Source organism: Entelurus aequoreus, linkage group LG18 (genome assembly GCF_033978785.1).
Source record: "Entelurus aequoreus isolate RoL-2023_Sb linkage group LG18, RoL_Eaeq_v1.1, whole genome shotgun sequence".
NCBI classification, from domain to species: Eukaryota; Metazoa; Chordata; class Actinopteri; order Syngnathiformes; family Syngnathidae; genus Entelurus; species Entelurus aequoreus.
In genome coordinates this window covers 1,305,284-1,325,842 of record NC_084748.1, presented here as the reverse complement: position 1 = coordinate 1,325,842, position 20,559 = coordinate 1,305,284, and the positions used below count along the sequence as shown (strand labels likewise).

Sequence of the window (20,559 nt, the reverse complement as noted above, 5' to 3'; positions counted from 1 at the left end):
CAGGGGCATGTTCACTTTGCCTCGATGTGCAGACAAGCACGATGCTAACACGTTAGCTCCAAAGCCAAGGTGCTTCGCCGATGTATTGGCGTGGAGATAAAAGTCACTATGGATGTCCATTTCGCGTTCTTGACTCTCATTTTCAAGAGGGTGAAGTATCCGAGGAGGTTTAAAATATAAATCCGTGATCCACAATACAAAAAGGAGGAAGTGTAGGATAATCCGAGCAGTTGTTTGAATTCCCGATCGGGAGCGAAATCTCGGCGTCCTACGTGAAAAAAAAAAAAAAAAGCAAACACATTGTACCATTAGAACACTGGAGTGATAGTTGCTGGAAATGGGCCTCTATACACCTATGTAGATATTGCACCAAAAAGCAGACATTTGCAGCTAGAATAGTCATTTAGCACATTAGCAATGTATAGAGTGTATTTCTGTAAAGTTAAGACTAGTTTAAAGTTATCTTCATTGAAAAGTACAGTGCTTTTCCTTCAAGAATAAGGACATTTACATGTGACCCCAAACTTTTGAACGCTAGTGTATATATATATATATATATATATATATATATATATATATATATATATATATATATATATATATATATATATACATACAGTATATACAAACCCTGTTTCCATATGAGTTGGGAAATGGTGTTAGATGTAAATATAAAGTGAATACAATGATTTGCAAATCCTTTTCAAGCCATATTCAGTTGAATATGCTACAAAGACAACATATTTGATGTTCAAACTCATAAACTTTATTTTTTTTTGCAAATAATAATTAACTTATTTCAACAATTTCATGGCTGCAACACGTGACAAAGTAGTTGTGAAAGGGCATGTTCACCACTGTGTTACATGGCCTTTCCTTTTAACAACACTCAGTAAAGGTTTGGGAAGTGAGGAGACACATTTTTGAAGTGGAATTCTTTCCCATTCTTGCTTGATGTACAGCTTAATATTGTCTGTGTTAGCACTTATAATAACAACATCACTAATACTTGTTAATATTGTCTGTGTTAGCACTTATAATAACAACATCACTAATACTTGTTAATATTGTCTGTGTTAGCACTTATAATAACAACATCACTAATACTTGTTAATATTGTCTGTGTTAGCACTTATAATAACAACATCACTAATACTTGTTAATATTGTCTGTGTTAGCACTTATAATAACAACATCACTAATACTTGTTCACATTGTCTGTGTTAGCACTTATAATAACAACATCACTAATACTTGTTAATATTGTCTGTGTTAGCACTTATAATAACAACATCACTAATACTTGTTAATATTGTCTGTGTTAGCACTTATAATAACAACATCACTAATACTTGTTAATATTGTCTGTGTTAGCACTTATAATAACAACATCACTAATACTTGTTAATATTCAAGTCACCAAATGTAAATGGAGTATTCTTGGTGTTTTTTGGAGGGTGTTATGGGCGGAACAGAGTTTATTAGAATAATTGTTTGTAAGTTATCACAAAAAACTTTGTGTTGAAATGAGTTCCTAGCAAGAAGACAAAAGCTGTCTTTGAAACCTACCAAGAAGAATGCTCGTAAAACTCCACTGTGTGAGGGGGAAACCACATGAAGAGTTTTCTGTTTTCTCTCATGTATGGTAATCAACAGAAATATATTGTTCTAACCCAAAGACTTCAAAGCGGACAGATGACAGGATCTGCCCAATTTCCAGACCAACTCTTTTTGAAGTATTTTACGAACTCTTTTTGAACTATTTTACAAACTCTTTTTGAACTGACCTTTTCTGTTAATTGTTTACGACCTTTTCTGTGAACTTTTTGCGACCTTTGTCCTTTGGAAACAGCCGTGGCCATGGGGTCGGGGAGGGTCCAAAATAAAAGAAGGAGGCATGCAATATTTTGGCAGAGCGTGCTGAGATACTGTACACGGGTACAGTGTAACGGCGACTCTCCTCAATATATTGAGTCCAAATAGAATTCTGTCTCTGTTTAATTCTTTGCCTCTTGTCTTGTTTAATAGATGTCATCAGTGTTTGAACCTGACAACGTTTATTTACGAGCTAGAATGCATAAAAAAAAGATACGTCCGTCGTCATGTATTTCATAATGATTGTGAACGATAGGCACTTTTTTTTTTTGAAGTGCAGTTTCATTTTAAGATATGTAGCAAAGCCTGCTTTTTTGGGTGGCTGTAAAGTAAACATGGGGCAGGCTCATCTACCTCGGTATCGTGTCCACATGTTGGTCTTAAACTGGATTAGAAGTTACTTAACCAACAGGAAACAATACGTGAAGATAGGAGAACACACATCTACTACGCTAAATATATCCTGTGGTGTACCTCAGGGATCAATACTTGGACCAAAACTGTTCAATCTTTATATAAATGACATTTGTAAAGTTACAAAGGACTTCAAGTTAGTTTTATTTGCAGATGATACAACTGTGTTTTGTTCAGGAGAGAACACACAGCAGATCATGCAAATAATAACAGAAGAAATGAACACATTAAAAAGATGCTCTGACAACAACAGACTATCTTTGAATCTCAGTAAGACTAAAATAATGATATTTGGTAACAGTAGAAGGGAAAGTCCAACACAAACACAAATGGAATAGAATTGAAAGACTAAATGAAACTAACTTTGATTGATTGATGATCAAATGAACTGCAAATGTCATGTAAAAAATATACAACATACATGTGTGATGTATCATGTTGTATGCATGCATGTGTGATGTATCATGTTGTATGCATGCATGTGTGATGTATCATGTTGTATGCATGCATGTGTGATGTATCGTGTTGTATGCATGCATGTGTGATGTATCATGTTGTATGCATGCATGTGTGATGTATCATGTTGTATGCATGCATGTGTGATGTATCATGTTGTATGCATGCATGTGTGATGTATCATGTTGTATGCATGCATGTGTGATGTATCATGTTGTATGCATGCATGTGTGATGTATCATGTTGTATGCATGCATGTGTGATGTATCATGTTGTATGCATGCATGTGTGATGTATCGTGTTGTATGCATGCATGTGTGATGTATCATGTTGTATGCATGCATGTGTGATGTATCATGTTGTATGCATGCATGTGTGATGTATCATGTTGTATGCATGCATGTGTGATGTATCATGTTGTATGCATGCATGTGATGTATCATGTTGTATGCATGCATGTGTGATGTATCGTGTTGTATGCATGCATGTGTGATGTATCATGTTGTATGCATGCATGTGTGATGTATCATGTTGTATGCATGCATGTGTGATGTATCATGTTGTATGCATGCATGTGTGATGTATCGTGTTGTATGCATGCATGTGTGATGTATCATGTTGTATGCATGCATGTGTGATGTATCGTGTTGTATGCATGCATGTGTGATGTATCATGTTGTATGCATGCATGTGTGATGCATCGTGTTGTATGCATGCATGTGTGATGTATCATGTTGTATGCATGCATGTGTGATGTATCATGTTGTATGCATGCATGTGTGATGTATCGTGTTGTATGCATGCATGTGTGATGTATCATGTTGTATGCATGCATGTGTGATGCATCATGTTGTATGCATGCATGTGTGATGTATCATGTTGTATGCATGCATGTGCGATGTATCATGTTGTATGCATGCATGTGCGATGTATCATGTTGTATGCATGCATGTGTGATGTATCATGTTGTATGCATGCATGTGTGATGTATCATGTTGTATGCATGCATGTGTGATGTATCATGTTGTATGCATGCATGTGTGATGTATCGTGTTGTATGCATGCATGTGTGATGTATCATGTTGTATGCATGCATGTGTGATGTATCATGTTGTATGCATGCATGTGTGATGTATCATGTTGTATGCATGCATGTGTGATGTATCGTGTTGTATGCATGCATGTGTGATGTATCATGTTGTATGCATGCATGTGTGATGTATCGTGTTGTATGCATGCATGTGTGATGTATCATGTTGTATGCATGCATGTGTGATGCATCGTGTTGTATGCATGCATGTGTGATGTATCATGTTGTATGCATGCATGTGTGATGTATCATGTTGTATGCATGCATGTGTGATGTATCGTGTTGTATGCATGCATGTGTGATGTATCATGTTGTATGCATGCATGTGTGATGCATCATGTTGTATGCATGCATGTGTGATGTATCATGTTGTATGCATGCATGTGCGATGTATCATGTTGTATGCATGCATGTGCGATGTATCATGTTGTATGCATGCATGTGTGATGTATCATGTTGTATGCATGCATGTGTGATGTATCATGTTGTATGCATGCATGTGTGATGTATCATGTTGTATGCATGCATGTGTGATGCATCGTGTTGTATGCATGCATGTGTGATGTATCATGTTGTATGCATGTATGATGTATCATGTTGTATGCATGCATGTGTGATGTATCATGTTGTATGCATGCATGTGTGATGTATCATGTTGTATGCATGTGCCACCTTTCTGTGTGTGTTTGTGTGTGTGTGTTTGTGTGACACCTATGTGTTTGTGTGCTGCAGGTGTTGCCTCGTCAGACGTGTGGCCTGTTCACTCACACCATCTACTACAAGGAGTATCCTGGCGGCTCTAAAGAACTCGACAGAAGCATCCGAGGAGGAGAGCTCTTCCTCACCGTGCTGCTCAACCCTGTGAGTCACACACACACACACACACACACACACACACACACACACACACACACACACACACACACACACACACACACACACACACACACACACACACACACACACACACACACACACACACACACACACACACACACACACATACATACACACACACACACACACACACACATCAACAAGAAGGCTTGTTAAAGAGGCATCAAGAATGGTTCCGGCTTCTTCTTCCGTGTGTTGTCTGTCTCATTTATTTTCATGTTTGCTTTGTGCGTATCTTTTTGCCTTCTTCTTGTCACCAACAGCATCTCACTGTCAACATCTTTACACTTTAAATTAGCTCTCACCGCAGGGGGGTCACACACACACACACACACACACACAAACACACACACACACACACACACACACACACACACAGACACACACACACACACACACACACACACACACACACAGACACACACACACACACACACACACACACACACATAGCAGGGCTGTGTGTGTCAGTTGACTTTACTTCTGCTGTGACTTGAAGTGCAAGATGAAGTTGTAATGTTCACCAACACATGCATGAAGTTGTAATGTTCACCAACACATGCATGAAGTTGTAATGTTCACCAACACATGCATGAAGTTGTAATGTTCACCAACACATGCATGAAGTTGTAATGTTCACCAACACATGCATGAAGTTGTAATGTTCACCAACACATGCGTGAAGTTGTAATGTTCACCAACACATGCGTGAAGTTGTAATGTTCACCAACACATGCGTGAAGTTGTAATGTTCACCAACACATGCATGAAGTTGTAATGTTCACCAACACATGCGTGAAGTTGTAATGTTCACCAACACATGCGTGAAGTTGTAATGTTCACCAACACATGCATGAAGTTGTAATGTTCACCAACACATGCATGAAGTTGTAATGTTCACCAACACATGCATGAAGTTGTAATGTTCACCAACACATGCGTGAAGTTGTAATGTTCACCAACACATGCATGAAGTTGTAATGTTCACCAACACATGCATGATGTTGTAATGTTCACCAACACATGCATGAAGTTGTAATGTTCACCAACACATGCATGAAGTTGTAATGTTCACCAACACATGCGTGAAGTTGTAATGTTCACCAACACATGCGTGAAGTTGTAATGTTCACCAACACATGCGTGAAGTTGTAATGTTCACCAACACATGCATGAAGTTGTAATGTTCACCAACACATGCGTGAAGTTGTAATGTTCACCAACACATGCGTGAAGTTGTAATGTTCACCAACACATGCATGAAGTTGTAATGTTCACCAACACATGCATGAAGTTGTAATGTTCACCAACACATGCATGAAGTTGTAATGTTCACCAACACATGCGTGAAGTTGTAATGTTCACCAACACATGCATGAAGTTGTAATGTTCACCAACACATGCATGATGTTGTAATGTTCACCAACACATGCATGAAGTTGTAATGTTCACCAACACATGCATGAAGTTGTAATGTTCACCAACACATGCATGAAGTTGTAATGTTCACCAACACATGCGTGAAGTTGTAATGTTCACCAACACATGCATGAAGTTGTAATGTTCACCAACACATGCATGAAGTTGTAATGTTCACCAACACATGCATGAAGTTGTAATGTTCACCAACACATGCGTGAAGTTGTAATGTTCACCAACACATGCATGATGTTGTAATGTTCACCAACACATGCATGAAGTTGTAATGTTCACCAACACATGCGTGAAGTTGTAATGTTCACCAACACATGCATGAAGTTGTAATGTTCACCAACACATGCATGAAGTTTTAATGTTCACCAACACATGCATGAAGTTGTAATGTTCACCAACACATGCATGAAGTTGTAATGTTCACCAACACATGCGTGAAGTTGTAATGTTCACCAACACATGCATGAAGTTGTAATGTTCACCAACACATGCGTGAAGTTGTAATGTTCACCAACACATGCATGAAGTTGTAATGTTCACCAACACATGCGTGAAGTTGTAATGTTCACCAACACATGCGTGAAGTTGTAATGTTCACCAACACATGCATGAAGTTGTAATGTTCACCAACACATGCATGAAGTTGTAATGTTCACCAACACATGCATGAAGTTGTAATGTTCACCAACACATGCGTGAAGTTGTAATGTTCACCAACACATGCATGAAGTTGTAATGTTCACCAACACATGCATGAAGTTGTAATGTTCACCAACACATGCATGAAGTTGTAATGTTCACCAACACATGCAGCCTACAAGGAGGAACCTCCACCAAGGACAAAATGTTAATAATGAAACAAATTGTCCCTAGGGCTGGGCAGGTACAGTGGTGGTCATAAGTGTACATCCACTTGTAAAGAACATCATGTCTTGACTTTACAATTATTTCTTATTTTGTTGTGATGTAGTGATTGGAGCACATACTTGTTGTTGTTGTGATGTAGTGATTGGAGCACATACTTGTTGTTGTGATGTAGTGATTGGAGCACATACTTGTTGTTGTGATGTAGTGATTGGAGCACATACTTGTTGTTGTTGTGATGTAGTGATTGGAGCACATACTTGTTGTTGTGATGTAGTGATTGGAGCACATACTTGTTGTTGTGATGTAGTGATTGGAGCACATACTTGTTGTGATGTAGTGATTGGAGCACATACTTGTTGTTGTGATGTAGTGATTGGAGCACATACTTGTTGTTGTGATGTAGTGATTGGAGCACATACTTGTTGTTGTTGTGATGTAGTGATTGGAGCACATACTTGTTGTGATGTAGTGATTGGAGCACATACTTGTTGTTGTTGTGATGTAGTGATTGGAGCACATACTTGTTGTTGTTGTGATGTAGTGATTGGAGCACATACTTGTTGTTGTGATGTAGTGATTGGAGCACATACTTGTTGTTGTTGTGATGTAGTGATTGGAGCACATACTTGTTGTTGTGATGTAGTGATTGGAGCACATACTTGTTGTTGTTGTGATGTAGTGATTGGAGCACATACTTGTTGTTGTTGTGATGTAGTGATTGGAGCACATACTTGTTGCTCACTAAAAACATTCATGAAGTTTGCTTCTTTATGAATTTATTATGGCTCTACTGAAAATGTGAGGGTGAAAAGTATACATACAGCAATGTTAATATCTGCTTCCTTGGCAAGTTGACCTGCAATAAGACACTTTTGGTAGCCATCCACAAGCTTCTGCTTGACCACTAAATTGCTGCAGTTCAGATAAATGTCTTGCAGATAAATACATTGCGAAATAAGTTATTTTCACAGAAATATTTAATAAATGTTATACCTTAATTGCTTCTAAACGCTGCCTGTAAAGCGGCAGTAAAACGGCAGATCAAACAAAAGGGAGGTTATGGCCATGGAGCCACTAGCTGCGCAAGCTAGCTCCCCAATCAGCTAAACAGACTCAATAAATCCACGCTGACACTTTGGTGAATCTACTGAGGAATTTGTGAAAGTGAAACACTACAAAAAGAATGTTATTGCAAGTTAATAATGCTAACACCGACACTCGTAGACACGTTAGCATATTAGCAAATGCTAACAACACTTTCTTGATTACATTACAGTAGCATGAAAAGACTCCTGCAGACATCACACATGGGACCATTTAGTGAGTATAAACAGTTGTAGTTATATTGGAAAAGTTAGAAACGTTGCTTGGCGTGATGAAGGAAGAATCCATTCGAGTAGAAACGCTATGGACAACTAGTAGATGGAACGGCACGTCTACTTCTGCTTGAAAGCAATAAATGGAAGGACACTGCAGCACCTGCACGATTGCAAACAAGAACAATTCCTAGTTTGTGAACCCGTTCTCAAACAATGGCAATAAAAAACTATTCTGATTGTGATTCTGACACTTGAGGTGATTCTGACACGGCAACACCTGCAGTGAGCAAACTCGTCCTAAAAGTGGCGCCACAGCACAAATAATAACACACATTTCCAGTGTATTTGCTTGTTTTTTGTTTTGAACTATTTATATTATGGCTGACAGCAAAGACAAATCCATTAATTAGCCACACCATTTTCTAAGCCACAGGGTTTGAAGTGTAGGATAAAAGTGGTGACTCATAGTCTTTACCATTGACGGTAGTAGCTGACAATTACCATTTATATCTGTCAGTACTCTCGCTATGGAACTGCTAAAATCAACAAAGAAGACGCTGTCGAAGTGGAGTCACGTAAATAAGACCCGCCCACAAAACCCAGAAGAGAGGAGAAAATAATGATACTAATATGACCTCTTTAATGCACCTTAGAATGTGTTGTGTCGTTGGTATGAAAGCACGTTTGTAGACCTGACTACACCCGCTAATCACCAGTGTGCCTTAAAGTATGCTAATTGCATTTTTATCCATGTTCTCGCTGTGTTGCGTCCCGTATGACACGTTGTGTTGTGTCCCATATGACACGTTGTGTTGCATCCCATATGACACGTTGTGTTGTGTCCCATATGACACGTCGTGTTGTGTCCCATATGACACGTTGTGTTGCATCCCATATGACACGTTGTGTTGCATCCCATATGACACGTTGTGTTGTGTCCCATATGTTACGTTGTGTTGCATCCCATATGACACGTTGTGTTGTGTCCCATATGACACGTTTTGTTGTGTCCCATATGACACGTTGTGTTGCATCCCATATGACACGTTGTGTTGTGTCCCATATGACACGTTGTGTTGTGTCCCATATGACACGTCGTGTTGCGTCCCATATGATACGTTGTGTTGCGTCCCATATGACACGTGTGTTGTGTCCCATATGACACGTTGTGTTGCATCCCATATGACACGTTGTGTTGTGTCCCATATGACACGTTGTGTTGTGTCCCATATGACACGTTGTGTTGTGTCCCATATGACACGTTGTGTTGCATCCCATATGACACGTTGTGTTGTGTCCCATATGACACGTCGTGTTGTGTCCCATATGACACATTGTGTTGTGTCCCATATGACACGTTGTGTTGCATCCCATATGACACGTTGTGTTGTGTCCCATATGACACGTTGTATTGCGTCCCATATGACACGTCGTGTTGCGTCCCATATGACACGTTGTGTTGTGTCCCATATGACACGTTGTGTTGTGTCCCATATGATACGTTGTGTTGTGTCCCATATGACAGGTTGTGTTGCATCCCATATGACACGTCGTGTTGTGTCCCATATGAAACGTCGTGTTGCGTCCCATATGATACGTTGTGTTGCGTCCCATATGACACGCTGTGTTGTGTCCCATATGACACCTTGTGTTGTGTCCCATATGACACGTTGTGTTGCGTCCCAAATGACACGTTGTGTTGTGTCCCATATGACACGTTGTGTTGTGTCCCATACGACAGGTTGTGTTGCATCCCATATGACACATCGTGTTGTGTCCCATATGACACGTTGTATTGTGTCCCATATGACACGTTGTGTTGCATCCCATATGACACGTTGTGTTGTGTCCCATATGACACGTTGTGTTGTGTCCCATATGACACGTTGTGTTGTGTCCCATATGACACGTTGTGTTGCATCCCATATGACACGTTGTGTTGTGTCCCATATGACACGTCGTGTTGCGTCCCATATGACACGTCGTGTTGCGTCCCATATGACACGTTGTGTTGTGTCCCATATGACACGTTGTGTTGTGTCCCATATCACACGCTGTGTTGTGTCCCATATGACATGCTGTGTTGTGTCCCATATGACACGTCGTGTTGCGTCCCATATGACACGTTGTGTTGTGTCCCATATCACACGCTGTGTTGTGTCCCATATGACACGCTGTGTTGTGTCCCATATGACACGTCGTGTTGCGTCCCATATAACACGTTGTGTTGTGTCCCATATGATACGTTGTGTTGTGTCCCATATGACTGGTTGTGTTGCATCCCATATGACACGTTGTGTTGTGTCCCATATGACACGTCATGTTGTGTACCATATGACACGTGTGTTGTGTCCCATATGACACCTTGTGTTGCATCCCATATGACACGTTGTGTTGTGTCCCATATGACAGGTTGTGTTGCGTCCCATATGAAACGTTGTGTTGCGTCCCATATGACACGCTGTGTTGTGTCCCATATGACACACTGTGTTGTGTCCCGTATGACATGCTGTGTTGCGTCCCATATGACACGTTGTGCTGTGTCCCATATCACACGCTGTGTTGTGTCCCATATGACACGCTGTGTTGTGTCCCATATGACACGTTGTGTTGCATCCCATATGACACGTTGTGTTGTGTCCCGTATGACACGTCGTGTTGTGTCCCATATGACACGTTGTGTTGCGTCCCATCTGACACCTTGTGTTGTGTCCCATATGACACCCTGTGTTGTGTCCCATATGACACGTTGTGTTGCATCCCATATGACACCTTGTGTTGTGTCCCATATGACACGCTGTGTTGTGTCCCGTATGACATGCTGTGTTGCGTCCCATATGACAGGTTGTGCTGTGTCCCATATGACACGTTGTGTTGCGTCCCATATGACACGTTGTGTTGTGTCCCATATGACACGTCGTGTTGCGTCCCATATGACACGTTGTGTTGCGTCCCATATGACACGTTGTGTTGTGTCCCATATGACACGTTGTGTTGTGTCCCATATGATACGTTGTGTTGTGTCCCATATGACAGGTTGTGTTGCATCCCATATGACACGTCGTGTTGTGTCCCATATGACACGTCGTGTTGCGTCCCATATGATACGTTGTGTTGCGTCCCATATGACACGCTGTGTTGTGTCCCATATGACACCTTGTGTTGTGTCCCATATGACACGTTGTGTTGCGTCCCATATGACACGTTGTGTTGTGTCCCATATGACACGTTGTGTTGTGTCCCATACGACAGGTTGTGTTGCATCCCATATGACACGTCGTGTTGTGTCCCATATGACACGTTGTATTGTGTCCCATATGACACGTTGTGTTGCATCCCATATGACACGTTGTGTTGTGTCCCATATGACACGTCGTGTTGTGTCCCATATGACATGTTGTGTTGTGTCCCATATGACACGTTGTGTTGCATCCCATATGACACGTTGTGTTGTGTCCCATATGACATGTCGTGTTGCGTCCCATATGACACGTCGTGTTGCGTCCCATATGACACGTAGTGTTGTGTCCCATATGACACGTTGTGTTTTGTCCCATATCACACGCTGTGTTGTGTCCCATATGACATGCTGTGTTGTGTCCCATATGACACGTCGTGTTGCGTCCCATATGACACGTTGTGTTGTGTCCCATATCACACGCTGTGTTGTGTCCCATATGTCACGCTGTGTTGTGTCCCATATGACACGTCGTGTTGCGTCCCATATGACACGTTGTGTTGTGTCCCATATGATACGTTGTGTTGTGTCCCATATGACTGGTTGTGTTGCATCCCATATGACACGTTGTGTTGTGTCCCATATGACACGTCATGTTGTGTACCATATGACACGTGTGTTGTGTCCCATATGACACATTGTGTTGCATCCCATATGACACGTTGTGTTGTGTCCCATATGACACACTGTGTTGTGTCCCGTATGACATGCTGTGTTGCGTCCCATATGACACGTTGTGCTGTGTCCCATATCACACGCTGTGTTGTCTCCCATATGACACGCTGTGTTGTGTCCCATATGACACGTTGTGTTGCATCCCATATGACACGTTGTGTTGTGTCCCATATGACACGTCGTGTTGTGTCCCATATGACACCTTGTGTTGTGTCCCATATGACACGTTGTGTTGCATCCCATATGACACCTTGTGTTGTGTCCCATATGACACGCTGTGTTGTGTCCCGTATGACATGCTGTGTTGCGTCCCATATGACAGGTTGTGTTGCGTCCCATCTGACACCTTGTGTTGTGTCCCATATGACACCTTGTGTTGTGTCCCATATGACACGTTGTGTTGCATCCCATATGACACCTTGTGTTGTGTCCCATATGACACGCTGTGTTGTGTCCCGTATGACATGCTGTGTTGCGTCCCATATGACAGGTTGTGTTGTGTCCCATATGACACGTTGTGTTGCGTCCCATATGACACGTTGTGTTGTGTCCCATATGACACGTCGTGTTGCTTCCCATATGACACGTCGTGTTGCATCCCATATGACACGTTGTGTTGTGTCCCATATGACACGCTGTGTTGTGTCCCATATGACACGTCGTGTTGCTTCCCATATGACACGTTGTGTTGCATCCCATATGACACGTTGTGTTGTGTCCCATATGACACGCTGTGTTGTGTCCCATATGACACGTCGTGTTGCGTCCCATATGACACGTTGTGTTGCGTCTCATATGACACGTTGTGTTGTGTCCCATATGACACGTTGTGTTGTGTCCCATATGACACGTTGTGTTGTGTCCCATATGACGGGTTGTGTTGCATCCCATATGACACGTCGTGTTGTGTCCCATATGACACGTTGTATTGTGTCCCATATGACACGTTGTGTTGCATCCCATATGACACGTTGTGTTGCGTCCCATATGACACGTCGTGTTGTGTCCCATATGACACGTTGTGTTGTGTCCCATACGACAGGTTGTGTTGCATCCCATATGACACGTCGTGTTGTGTCCCATATGACACGTTGTGTTGTGTCCCATATGACACGTTGTGTTGCATCCCATATGACACGTTGTGTTGTGTCCCATATGACACGTCGTGTTGTGTCCCATATGACACGTTGTGTTGTGTCCCATATGACACGTTGTGTTGCATCCCATATGACACGTTGTGTTGTGTCCCATATGACACGTTGTATTGCGTCCCATATGACACGTCGTGTTGCGTCCCATATGACACGTTGTGTTGTGTCCCATATGACACGTTGTGTTGTGTCCCATATGATACGTTGTGTTGTGTCCCATATGACAGGTTGTGTTGCATCCCATATGACACGTCGTGTTGTGTCCCATATGACACGTCGTGTTGCGTCCCATATGATACGTTGTGTTGCGTCCCATATGACACGCTGTGTTGTGTCCCATATGACACCTTGTGTTGTGTCCCATATGACACGTTGTGTTGCGTCCCATATGACACGTTGTGTTGTGTCCCATATGACACGTTGTGTTGTGTCCCATACGACAGGTTGTGTTGCATCCCATATGACACATCGTGTTGTGTCCCATACGACACGTTGTATTGTGTCCCATATGACACGTTGTGTTGCATCCCATATGACACGTTGTGTTGTGTCCCATATGACACGTTGTGTTGTGTCCCATATGACACGTTGTGTTGTGTCCCATATGACACGTTGTGTTGCATCCCATATGACACGTTGTGTTGTGTCCCATATGACACGTCGTGTTGCGTCCCATATGACACGTCGTGTTGCGTCCCATATGACACGTCGTGTTGCGTCCCATATGACACGTTGTGTTGTGTCCCATATGACACGTTGTGTTGTGTCCCATATGACACGTCGTGTTGCGTCCCATATGATATGTTGTGTTGCGTCCCATATGACACGCTGTGTTGTGTCCCATATGACACGTTGTGTTGTGTCCCATATGACACGTTGTGTTGCGTCCCATATGACACGCTGTGTTGTGTCCCATATGACACGCTGTGTTGTGTCCCGTATGACATGCTGTGTTGCGTCCCATATGACACGTTGTGTTGTGTCCCATATGACACGCTGTGTTGTGTCCCGTATGACATGCTTTGTTGCGTCCCATATGACACGTTGTGTTGTGTCCCATATGACACGCTGTGTTGTGTCCCGTATGACATGCCGTGTTGTGTCCCATATGACACGTCGTCTTGCGTCCCATATCACACGCTGTGTTGTGTCCCATATGACACGCTGTGTTGTGTCCCATATGACACGTTGTGTTGTGTCCCATATGACAGGTTGTGTTGCGTCCCATATGACACGTTGTGTTGTGTCCCATATGACACGCTGTGTTCGGTCCCATATGACACGCTGTGTTGTGTCCCATATGACACGTCGTGTTGCGTCCCATATGACACGTTGTGTTGTGTCCCATATCACACGCTGTGTTGTGTCCCATATGACATGCTGTGTTGTGTCCCATATGACACGTCGTGTCGCGTCCCATATGACACGCTGTGTTGTGTCCCGTATGACACGTTGTGTTGTGTCCCATATGACAGGTTGTGTTGCATCCCATATGACACCTTGTGTTGTGTCCCATATGACACGTTGTATTGTGTCCCATATGACACGTTGTGTTGCATCCCATATGACACGTTGTGTTGCGTCCCATATGACACGTTGTGTTGTGTCCCATATGACATGTTGTGTTGCGTCCCATATGACACGTTGTGTTGCATCCCATATGACACGTTGTGTTGTGTCCCATATGACACGTTGTGTTGCGTCCCATATGACACGTTGTGTTGCATCCCATATGACACGTTGTGTTGTGTCCCATATGACACGTTGTGTTGTGTCCCATATGACACGTTGTGTTGCGTCCCATATGACACGTTGTGTTGCATCCCATATGACACGTTGTGTTGTGTCCCATATGACACGTTGTGTTGTGTCCCATATGACACGTTGTGTTGTGTCCCATATGACACGTTGTGTTGCATCCCATATGACACGTTGTGTTGTGTCCCATATGACACGTCGTGTTGTGTCCCATATGACACATTGTGTTGTGTCCCATATGACACGTTGTGTTGCATCCCATATGACACGTTGTGTTGTGTCCCATATGACACGTTGTATTGCGTCCCATATGACACGTCGTGTTGCGTCCCATATGACACGTTGTGTTGTGTCCCATATGACACGTTGTGTTGTGTCCCATATGATACGTTGTGTTGTGTCCCATATGACAGGTTGTGTTGCATCCCATATGACACGTCGTGTTGTGTCCCATATGAAACGTCGTGTTGCGTCCCATATGATACGTTGTGTTGCGTCCCATATGACACGCTGTGTTGTGTCCCATATGACACCTTGTGTTGTGTCCCATATGACACGTTGTGTTGCGTCCCAAATGACACGTTGTGTTGTGTCCCATATGACACGTTGTGTTGTGTCCCATACGACAGGTTGTGTTGCATCCCATATGACACATCGTGTTGTGTCCCATATGACACGTTGTATTGTGTCCCATATGACACGTTGTGTTGCATCCCATATGACACGTTGTGTTGTGTCCCATATGACACGTTGTGTTGTGTCCCATATGACACGTTGTGTTGTGTCCCATATGACACGTTGTGTTGCATCCCATATGACACGTTGTGTTGTGTCCCATATGACACGTCGTGTTGCGTCCCATATGACACGTCGTGTTGCGTCCCATATGACACGTTGTGTTGTGTCCCATATGACACGTTGTGTTGTGTCCCATATCACACGCTGTGTTGTGTCCCATATGACATGCTGTGTTGTGTCCCATATGACACGTCGTGTTGCGTCCCATATGACACGTTGTGTTGTGTCCCATATCACACGCTGTGTTGTGTCCCATATGACACGCTGTGTTGTGTCCCATATGACACGTCGTGTTGCGTCCCATATAACACGTTGTGTTGTGTCCCATATGATACGTTGTGTTGTGTCCCATATGACTGGTTGTGTTGCATCCCATATGACACGTTGTGTTGTGTCCCATATGACACGTCATGTTGTGTACCATATGACACGTGTGTTGTGTCCCATATGACACCTTGTGTTGCATCCCATATGACACGTTGTGTTGTGTCCCATATGACAGGTTGTGTTGCGTCCCATATGAAACGTTGTGTTGCGTCCCATATGACACGCTGTGTTGTGTCCCATATGACACACTGTGTTGTGTCCCGTATGACATGCTGTGTTGCGTCCCATATGACACGTTGTGCTGTGTCCCATATCACACGCTGTGTTGTGTCCCATATGACACGCTGTGTTGTGTCCCATATGACACGTTGTGTTGCATCCCATATGACACGTTGTGTTGTGTCCCGTATGACACGTCGTGTTGTGTCCCATATGACACGTTGTGTTGCGTCCCATCTGACACCTTGTGTTGTGTCCCATATGACACCCTGTGTTGTGTCCCATATGACACGTTGTGTTGCATCCCATATGACACCTTGTGTTGTGTCCCATATGACACGCTGTGTTGTGTCCCGTATGACATGCTGTGTTGCGTCCCATATGACAGGTTGTGCTGTGTCCCATATGACACGTTGTGTTGCGTCCCATATGACACGTTGTGTTGTGTCCCATATGACACGTCGTGTTGCGTCCCATATGACACGTTGTGTTGCGTCCCATATGACACGTTGTGTTGTGTCCCATATGACACGTTGTGTTGTGTCCCATATGATACGTTGTGTTGTGTCCCATATGACAGGTTGTGTTGCATCCCATATGACACGTCGTGTTGTGTCCCATATGACACGTCGTGTTGCGTCCCATATGATACGTTGTGTTGCGTCCCATATGACACGCTGTGTTGTGTCCCATATGACACCTTGTGTTGTGTCCCATATGACACGTTGTGTTGCGTCCCATATGACACGTTGTGTTGTGTCCCATATGACACGTTGTGTTGTGTCCCATACGACAGGTTGTGTTGCATCCCATATGACACGTCGTGTTGTGTCCCATATGACACGTTGTATTGTGTCCCATATGACACGTTGTGTTGCATCCCATATGACACGTTGTGTTGTGTCCCATATGACACGTCGTGTTGTGTCCCATATGACATGTTGTGTTGTGTCCCATATGACACGTTGTGTTGCATCCCATATGACACGTTGTGTTGTGTCCCATATGACATGTCGTGTTGCGTCCCATATGACACGTCGTGTTGCGTCCCATATGACACGTAGTGTTGTGTCCCATATGACACGTTGTGTTTTGTCCCATATCACACGCTGTGTTGTGTCCCATATGACATGCTGTGTTGTGTCCCATATGACACGTCGTGTTGCGTCCCATATGACACGTTGTGTTGTGTCCCATATCACACGCTGTGTTGTGTCCCATATGTCACGCTGTGTTGTGTCCCATATGACACGTCGTGTTGCGTCCCATATGACACGTTGTGTTGTGTCCCATATGATACGTTGTGTTGTGTCCCATATGACTGGTTGTGTTGCATCCCATATGACACGTTGTGTTGTGTCCCATATGACACGTCATGTTGTGTACCATATGACACGTGTGTTGTGTCCCATATGACACATTGTGTTGCATCCCATATGACACGTTGTGTTGTGTCCCATATGACACACTGTGTTGTGTCCCGTATGACATGCTGTGTTGCGTCCCATATGACACGTTGTGCTGTGTCCCATATCACACGCTGTGTTGTCTCCCATATGACACGCTGTGTTGTGTCCCATATGACACGTTGTGTTGCATCCCATATGACACGTTGTGTTGTGTCCCATATGACACGTCGTGTTGTGTCCCATATGACACCTTGTGTTGTGTCCCATATGACACGTTGTGTTGCATCCCATATGACACCTTGTGTTGTGTCCCATATGACACGCTGTGTTGTGTCCCGTATGACATGCTGTGTTGCGTCCCATATGACAGGTTGTGTTGCGTCCCATCTGACACCTTGTGTTGTGTCCCATATGACACCTTGTGTTGTGTCCCATATGACACGTTGTGTTGCATCCCATATGACACCTTGTGTTGTGTCCCATATGACACGCTGTGTTGTGTCCCGTATGACATGCTGTGTTGCGTCCCATATGACAGGTTGTGTTGTGTCCCATATGACACGTTGTGTTGCGTCCCATATGACACGTTGTGTTGTGTCCCATATGACACGTCGTGTTGCTTCCCATATGACACGTCGTGTTGCATCCCATATGACACGTTGTGTTGTGTCCCATATGACACGCTGTGTTGTGTCCCATATGACACGTCGTGTTGCTTCCCATATGACACGTTGTGTTGCATCCCATATGACACGTTGTGTTGTGTCCCATATGACACGCTGTGTTGTGTCCCATATGACACGTCGTGTTGCGTCCCATATGACACGTTGTGTTGCGTCTCATATGACACGTTGTGTTGTGTCCCATATGACACGTTGTGTTGTGTCCCATATGACACGTTGTGTTGTGTCCCATATGACGGGTTGTGTTGCATCCCATATGACACGTCGTGTTGTGTCCCATATGACACGTTGTATTGTGTCCCATATGACACGTTGTGTTGCATCCCATATGACACGTTGTGTTGCGTCCCATATGACACGTCGTGTTGTGTCCCATATGACACGTTGTGTTGTGTCCCATACGACAGGTTGTGTTGCATCCCATATGACACGTCGTGTTGTGTCCCATATGACACGTTGTGTTGTGTCCCATATGACACGTTGTGTTGCATCCCATATGACACGTTGTGTTGTGTCCCATATGACACGTCGTGTTGTGTCCCATATGACACGTTGTGTTGTGTCCCATATGACACGTTGTGTTGCATCCCATATGACACGTTGTGTTGTGTCCCATATGACACGTTGTATTGCGTCCCATATGACACGTCGTGTTGCGTCCCATATGACACGTTGTGTTGTGTCCCATATGACACGTTGTGTTGTGTCCCATATGATACGTTGTGTTGTGTCCCATATGACAGGTTGTGTTGCATCCCATATGACACGTCGTGTTGTGTCCCATATGACACGTCGTGTTGCGTCCCATATGATACGTTGTGTTGCGTCCCATATGACACGCTGTGTTGTGTCCCATATGACACCTTGTGTTGTGTCCCATATGACACGTTGTGTTGCGTCCCATATGACACGTTGTGTTGTGTCCCATATGACACGTTGTGTTGTGTCCCATACGACAGGTTGTGTTGCATCCCATATGACACATCGTGTTGTGTCCCATACGACACGTTGTATTGTGTCCCATATGACACGTTGTGTTGCATCCCATATGACACGTTGTGTTGTGTCCCATATGACACGTTGTGTTGTGTCCCATATGACACGTTGTGTTGTGTCCCATATGACACGTTGTGTTGCATCCCATATGACACGTTGTGTTGTGTCCCATATGACACGTCGTGTTGCGTCCCATATGACACGTCGTGTTGCGTCCCATATGACACGTCGTGTTGCGTCCCATATGACACGTTGTGTTGTGTCCCATATGACACGTTGTGTTGTGTCCCATATGACACGTCGTGTTGCGTCCCATATGATATGTTGTGTTGCGTCCCATATGACACGCTGTGTTGTGTCCCATATGACACGTTGTGTTGTGTCCCATATGACACGTTGTGTTGCGTCCCATATGACACGCTGTGTTGTGTCCCATATGACACGCTGTGTTGTGTCCCGTATGACATGCTGTGTTGCGTCCCATATGACACGTTGTGTTGTGTCCCATATGACACGCTGTGTTGTGTCCCGTATGACATGCTTTGTTGCGTCCCATATGACACGTTGTGTTGTGTCCCATATGACACGCTGTGTTGTGTCCCGTATGACATGCCGTGTTGTGTCCCATATGACACGTCGTCTTGCGTCCCATATCACACGCTGTGTTGTGTCCCATATGACACGCTGTGTTGTGTCCCATATGACACGTTGTGTTGTGTCCCATATGACAGGTTGTGTTGCGTCCCATATGACACGTTGTGTTGTGTCCCATATGACACGCTGTGTTCGGTCCCATATGACACGCTGTGTTGTGTCCCATATGACACGTCGTGTTGCGTCCCATATGACACGTTGTGTTGTGTCCCATATCACACGCTGTGTTGTGTCCCATATGACATGCTGTGTTGTGTCCCATATGACACGTCGTGTCGCGTCCCATATGACACGCTGTG

At 43.7% G+C, this 20,559-nt stretch overlaps 1 protein-coding gene across 1 annotated transcript in view; it reads left to right on the top strand.

The window, feature by feature from the left end:
• The window catches only part of ndst3 (N-deacetylase/N-sulfotransferase (heparan glucosaminyl) 3), a 310,454-nt gene that overhangs the window by 223,990 nt on the left and 65,905 nt on the right, over nucleotides 1-20,559 (top strand). The window contains exon 13 of the mRNA XM_062027384.1: nucleotides 4,568-4,696. Coding sequence (XP_061883368.1) covers nucleotides 4,568-4,696 — 129 coding nt within the window. The remainder of the gene's footprint in view (nucleotides 1-4,567; nucleotides 4,697-20,559) is intronic.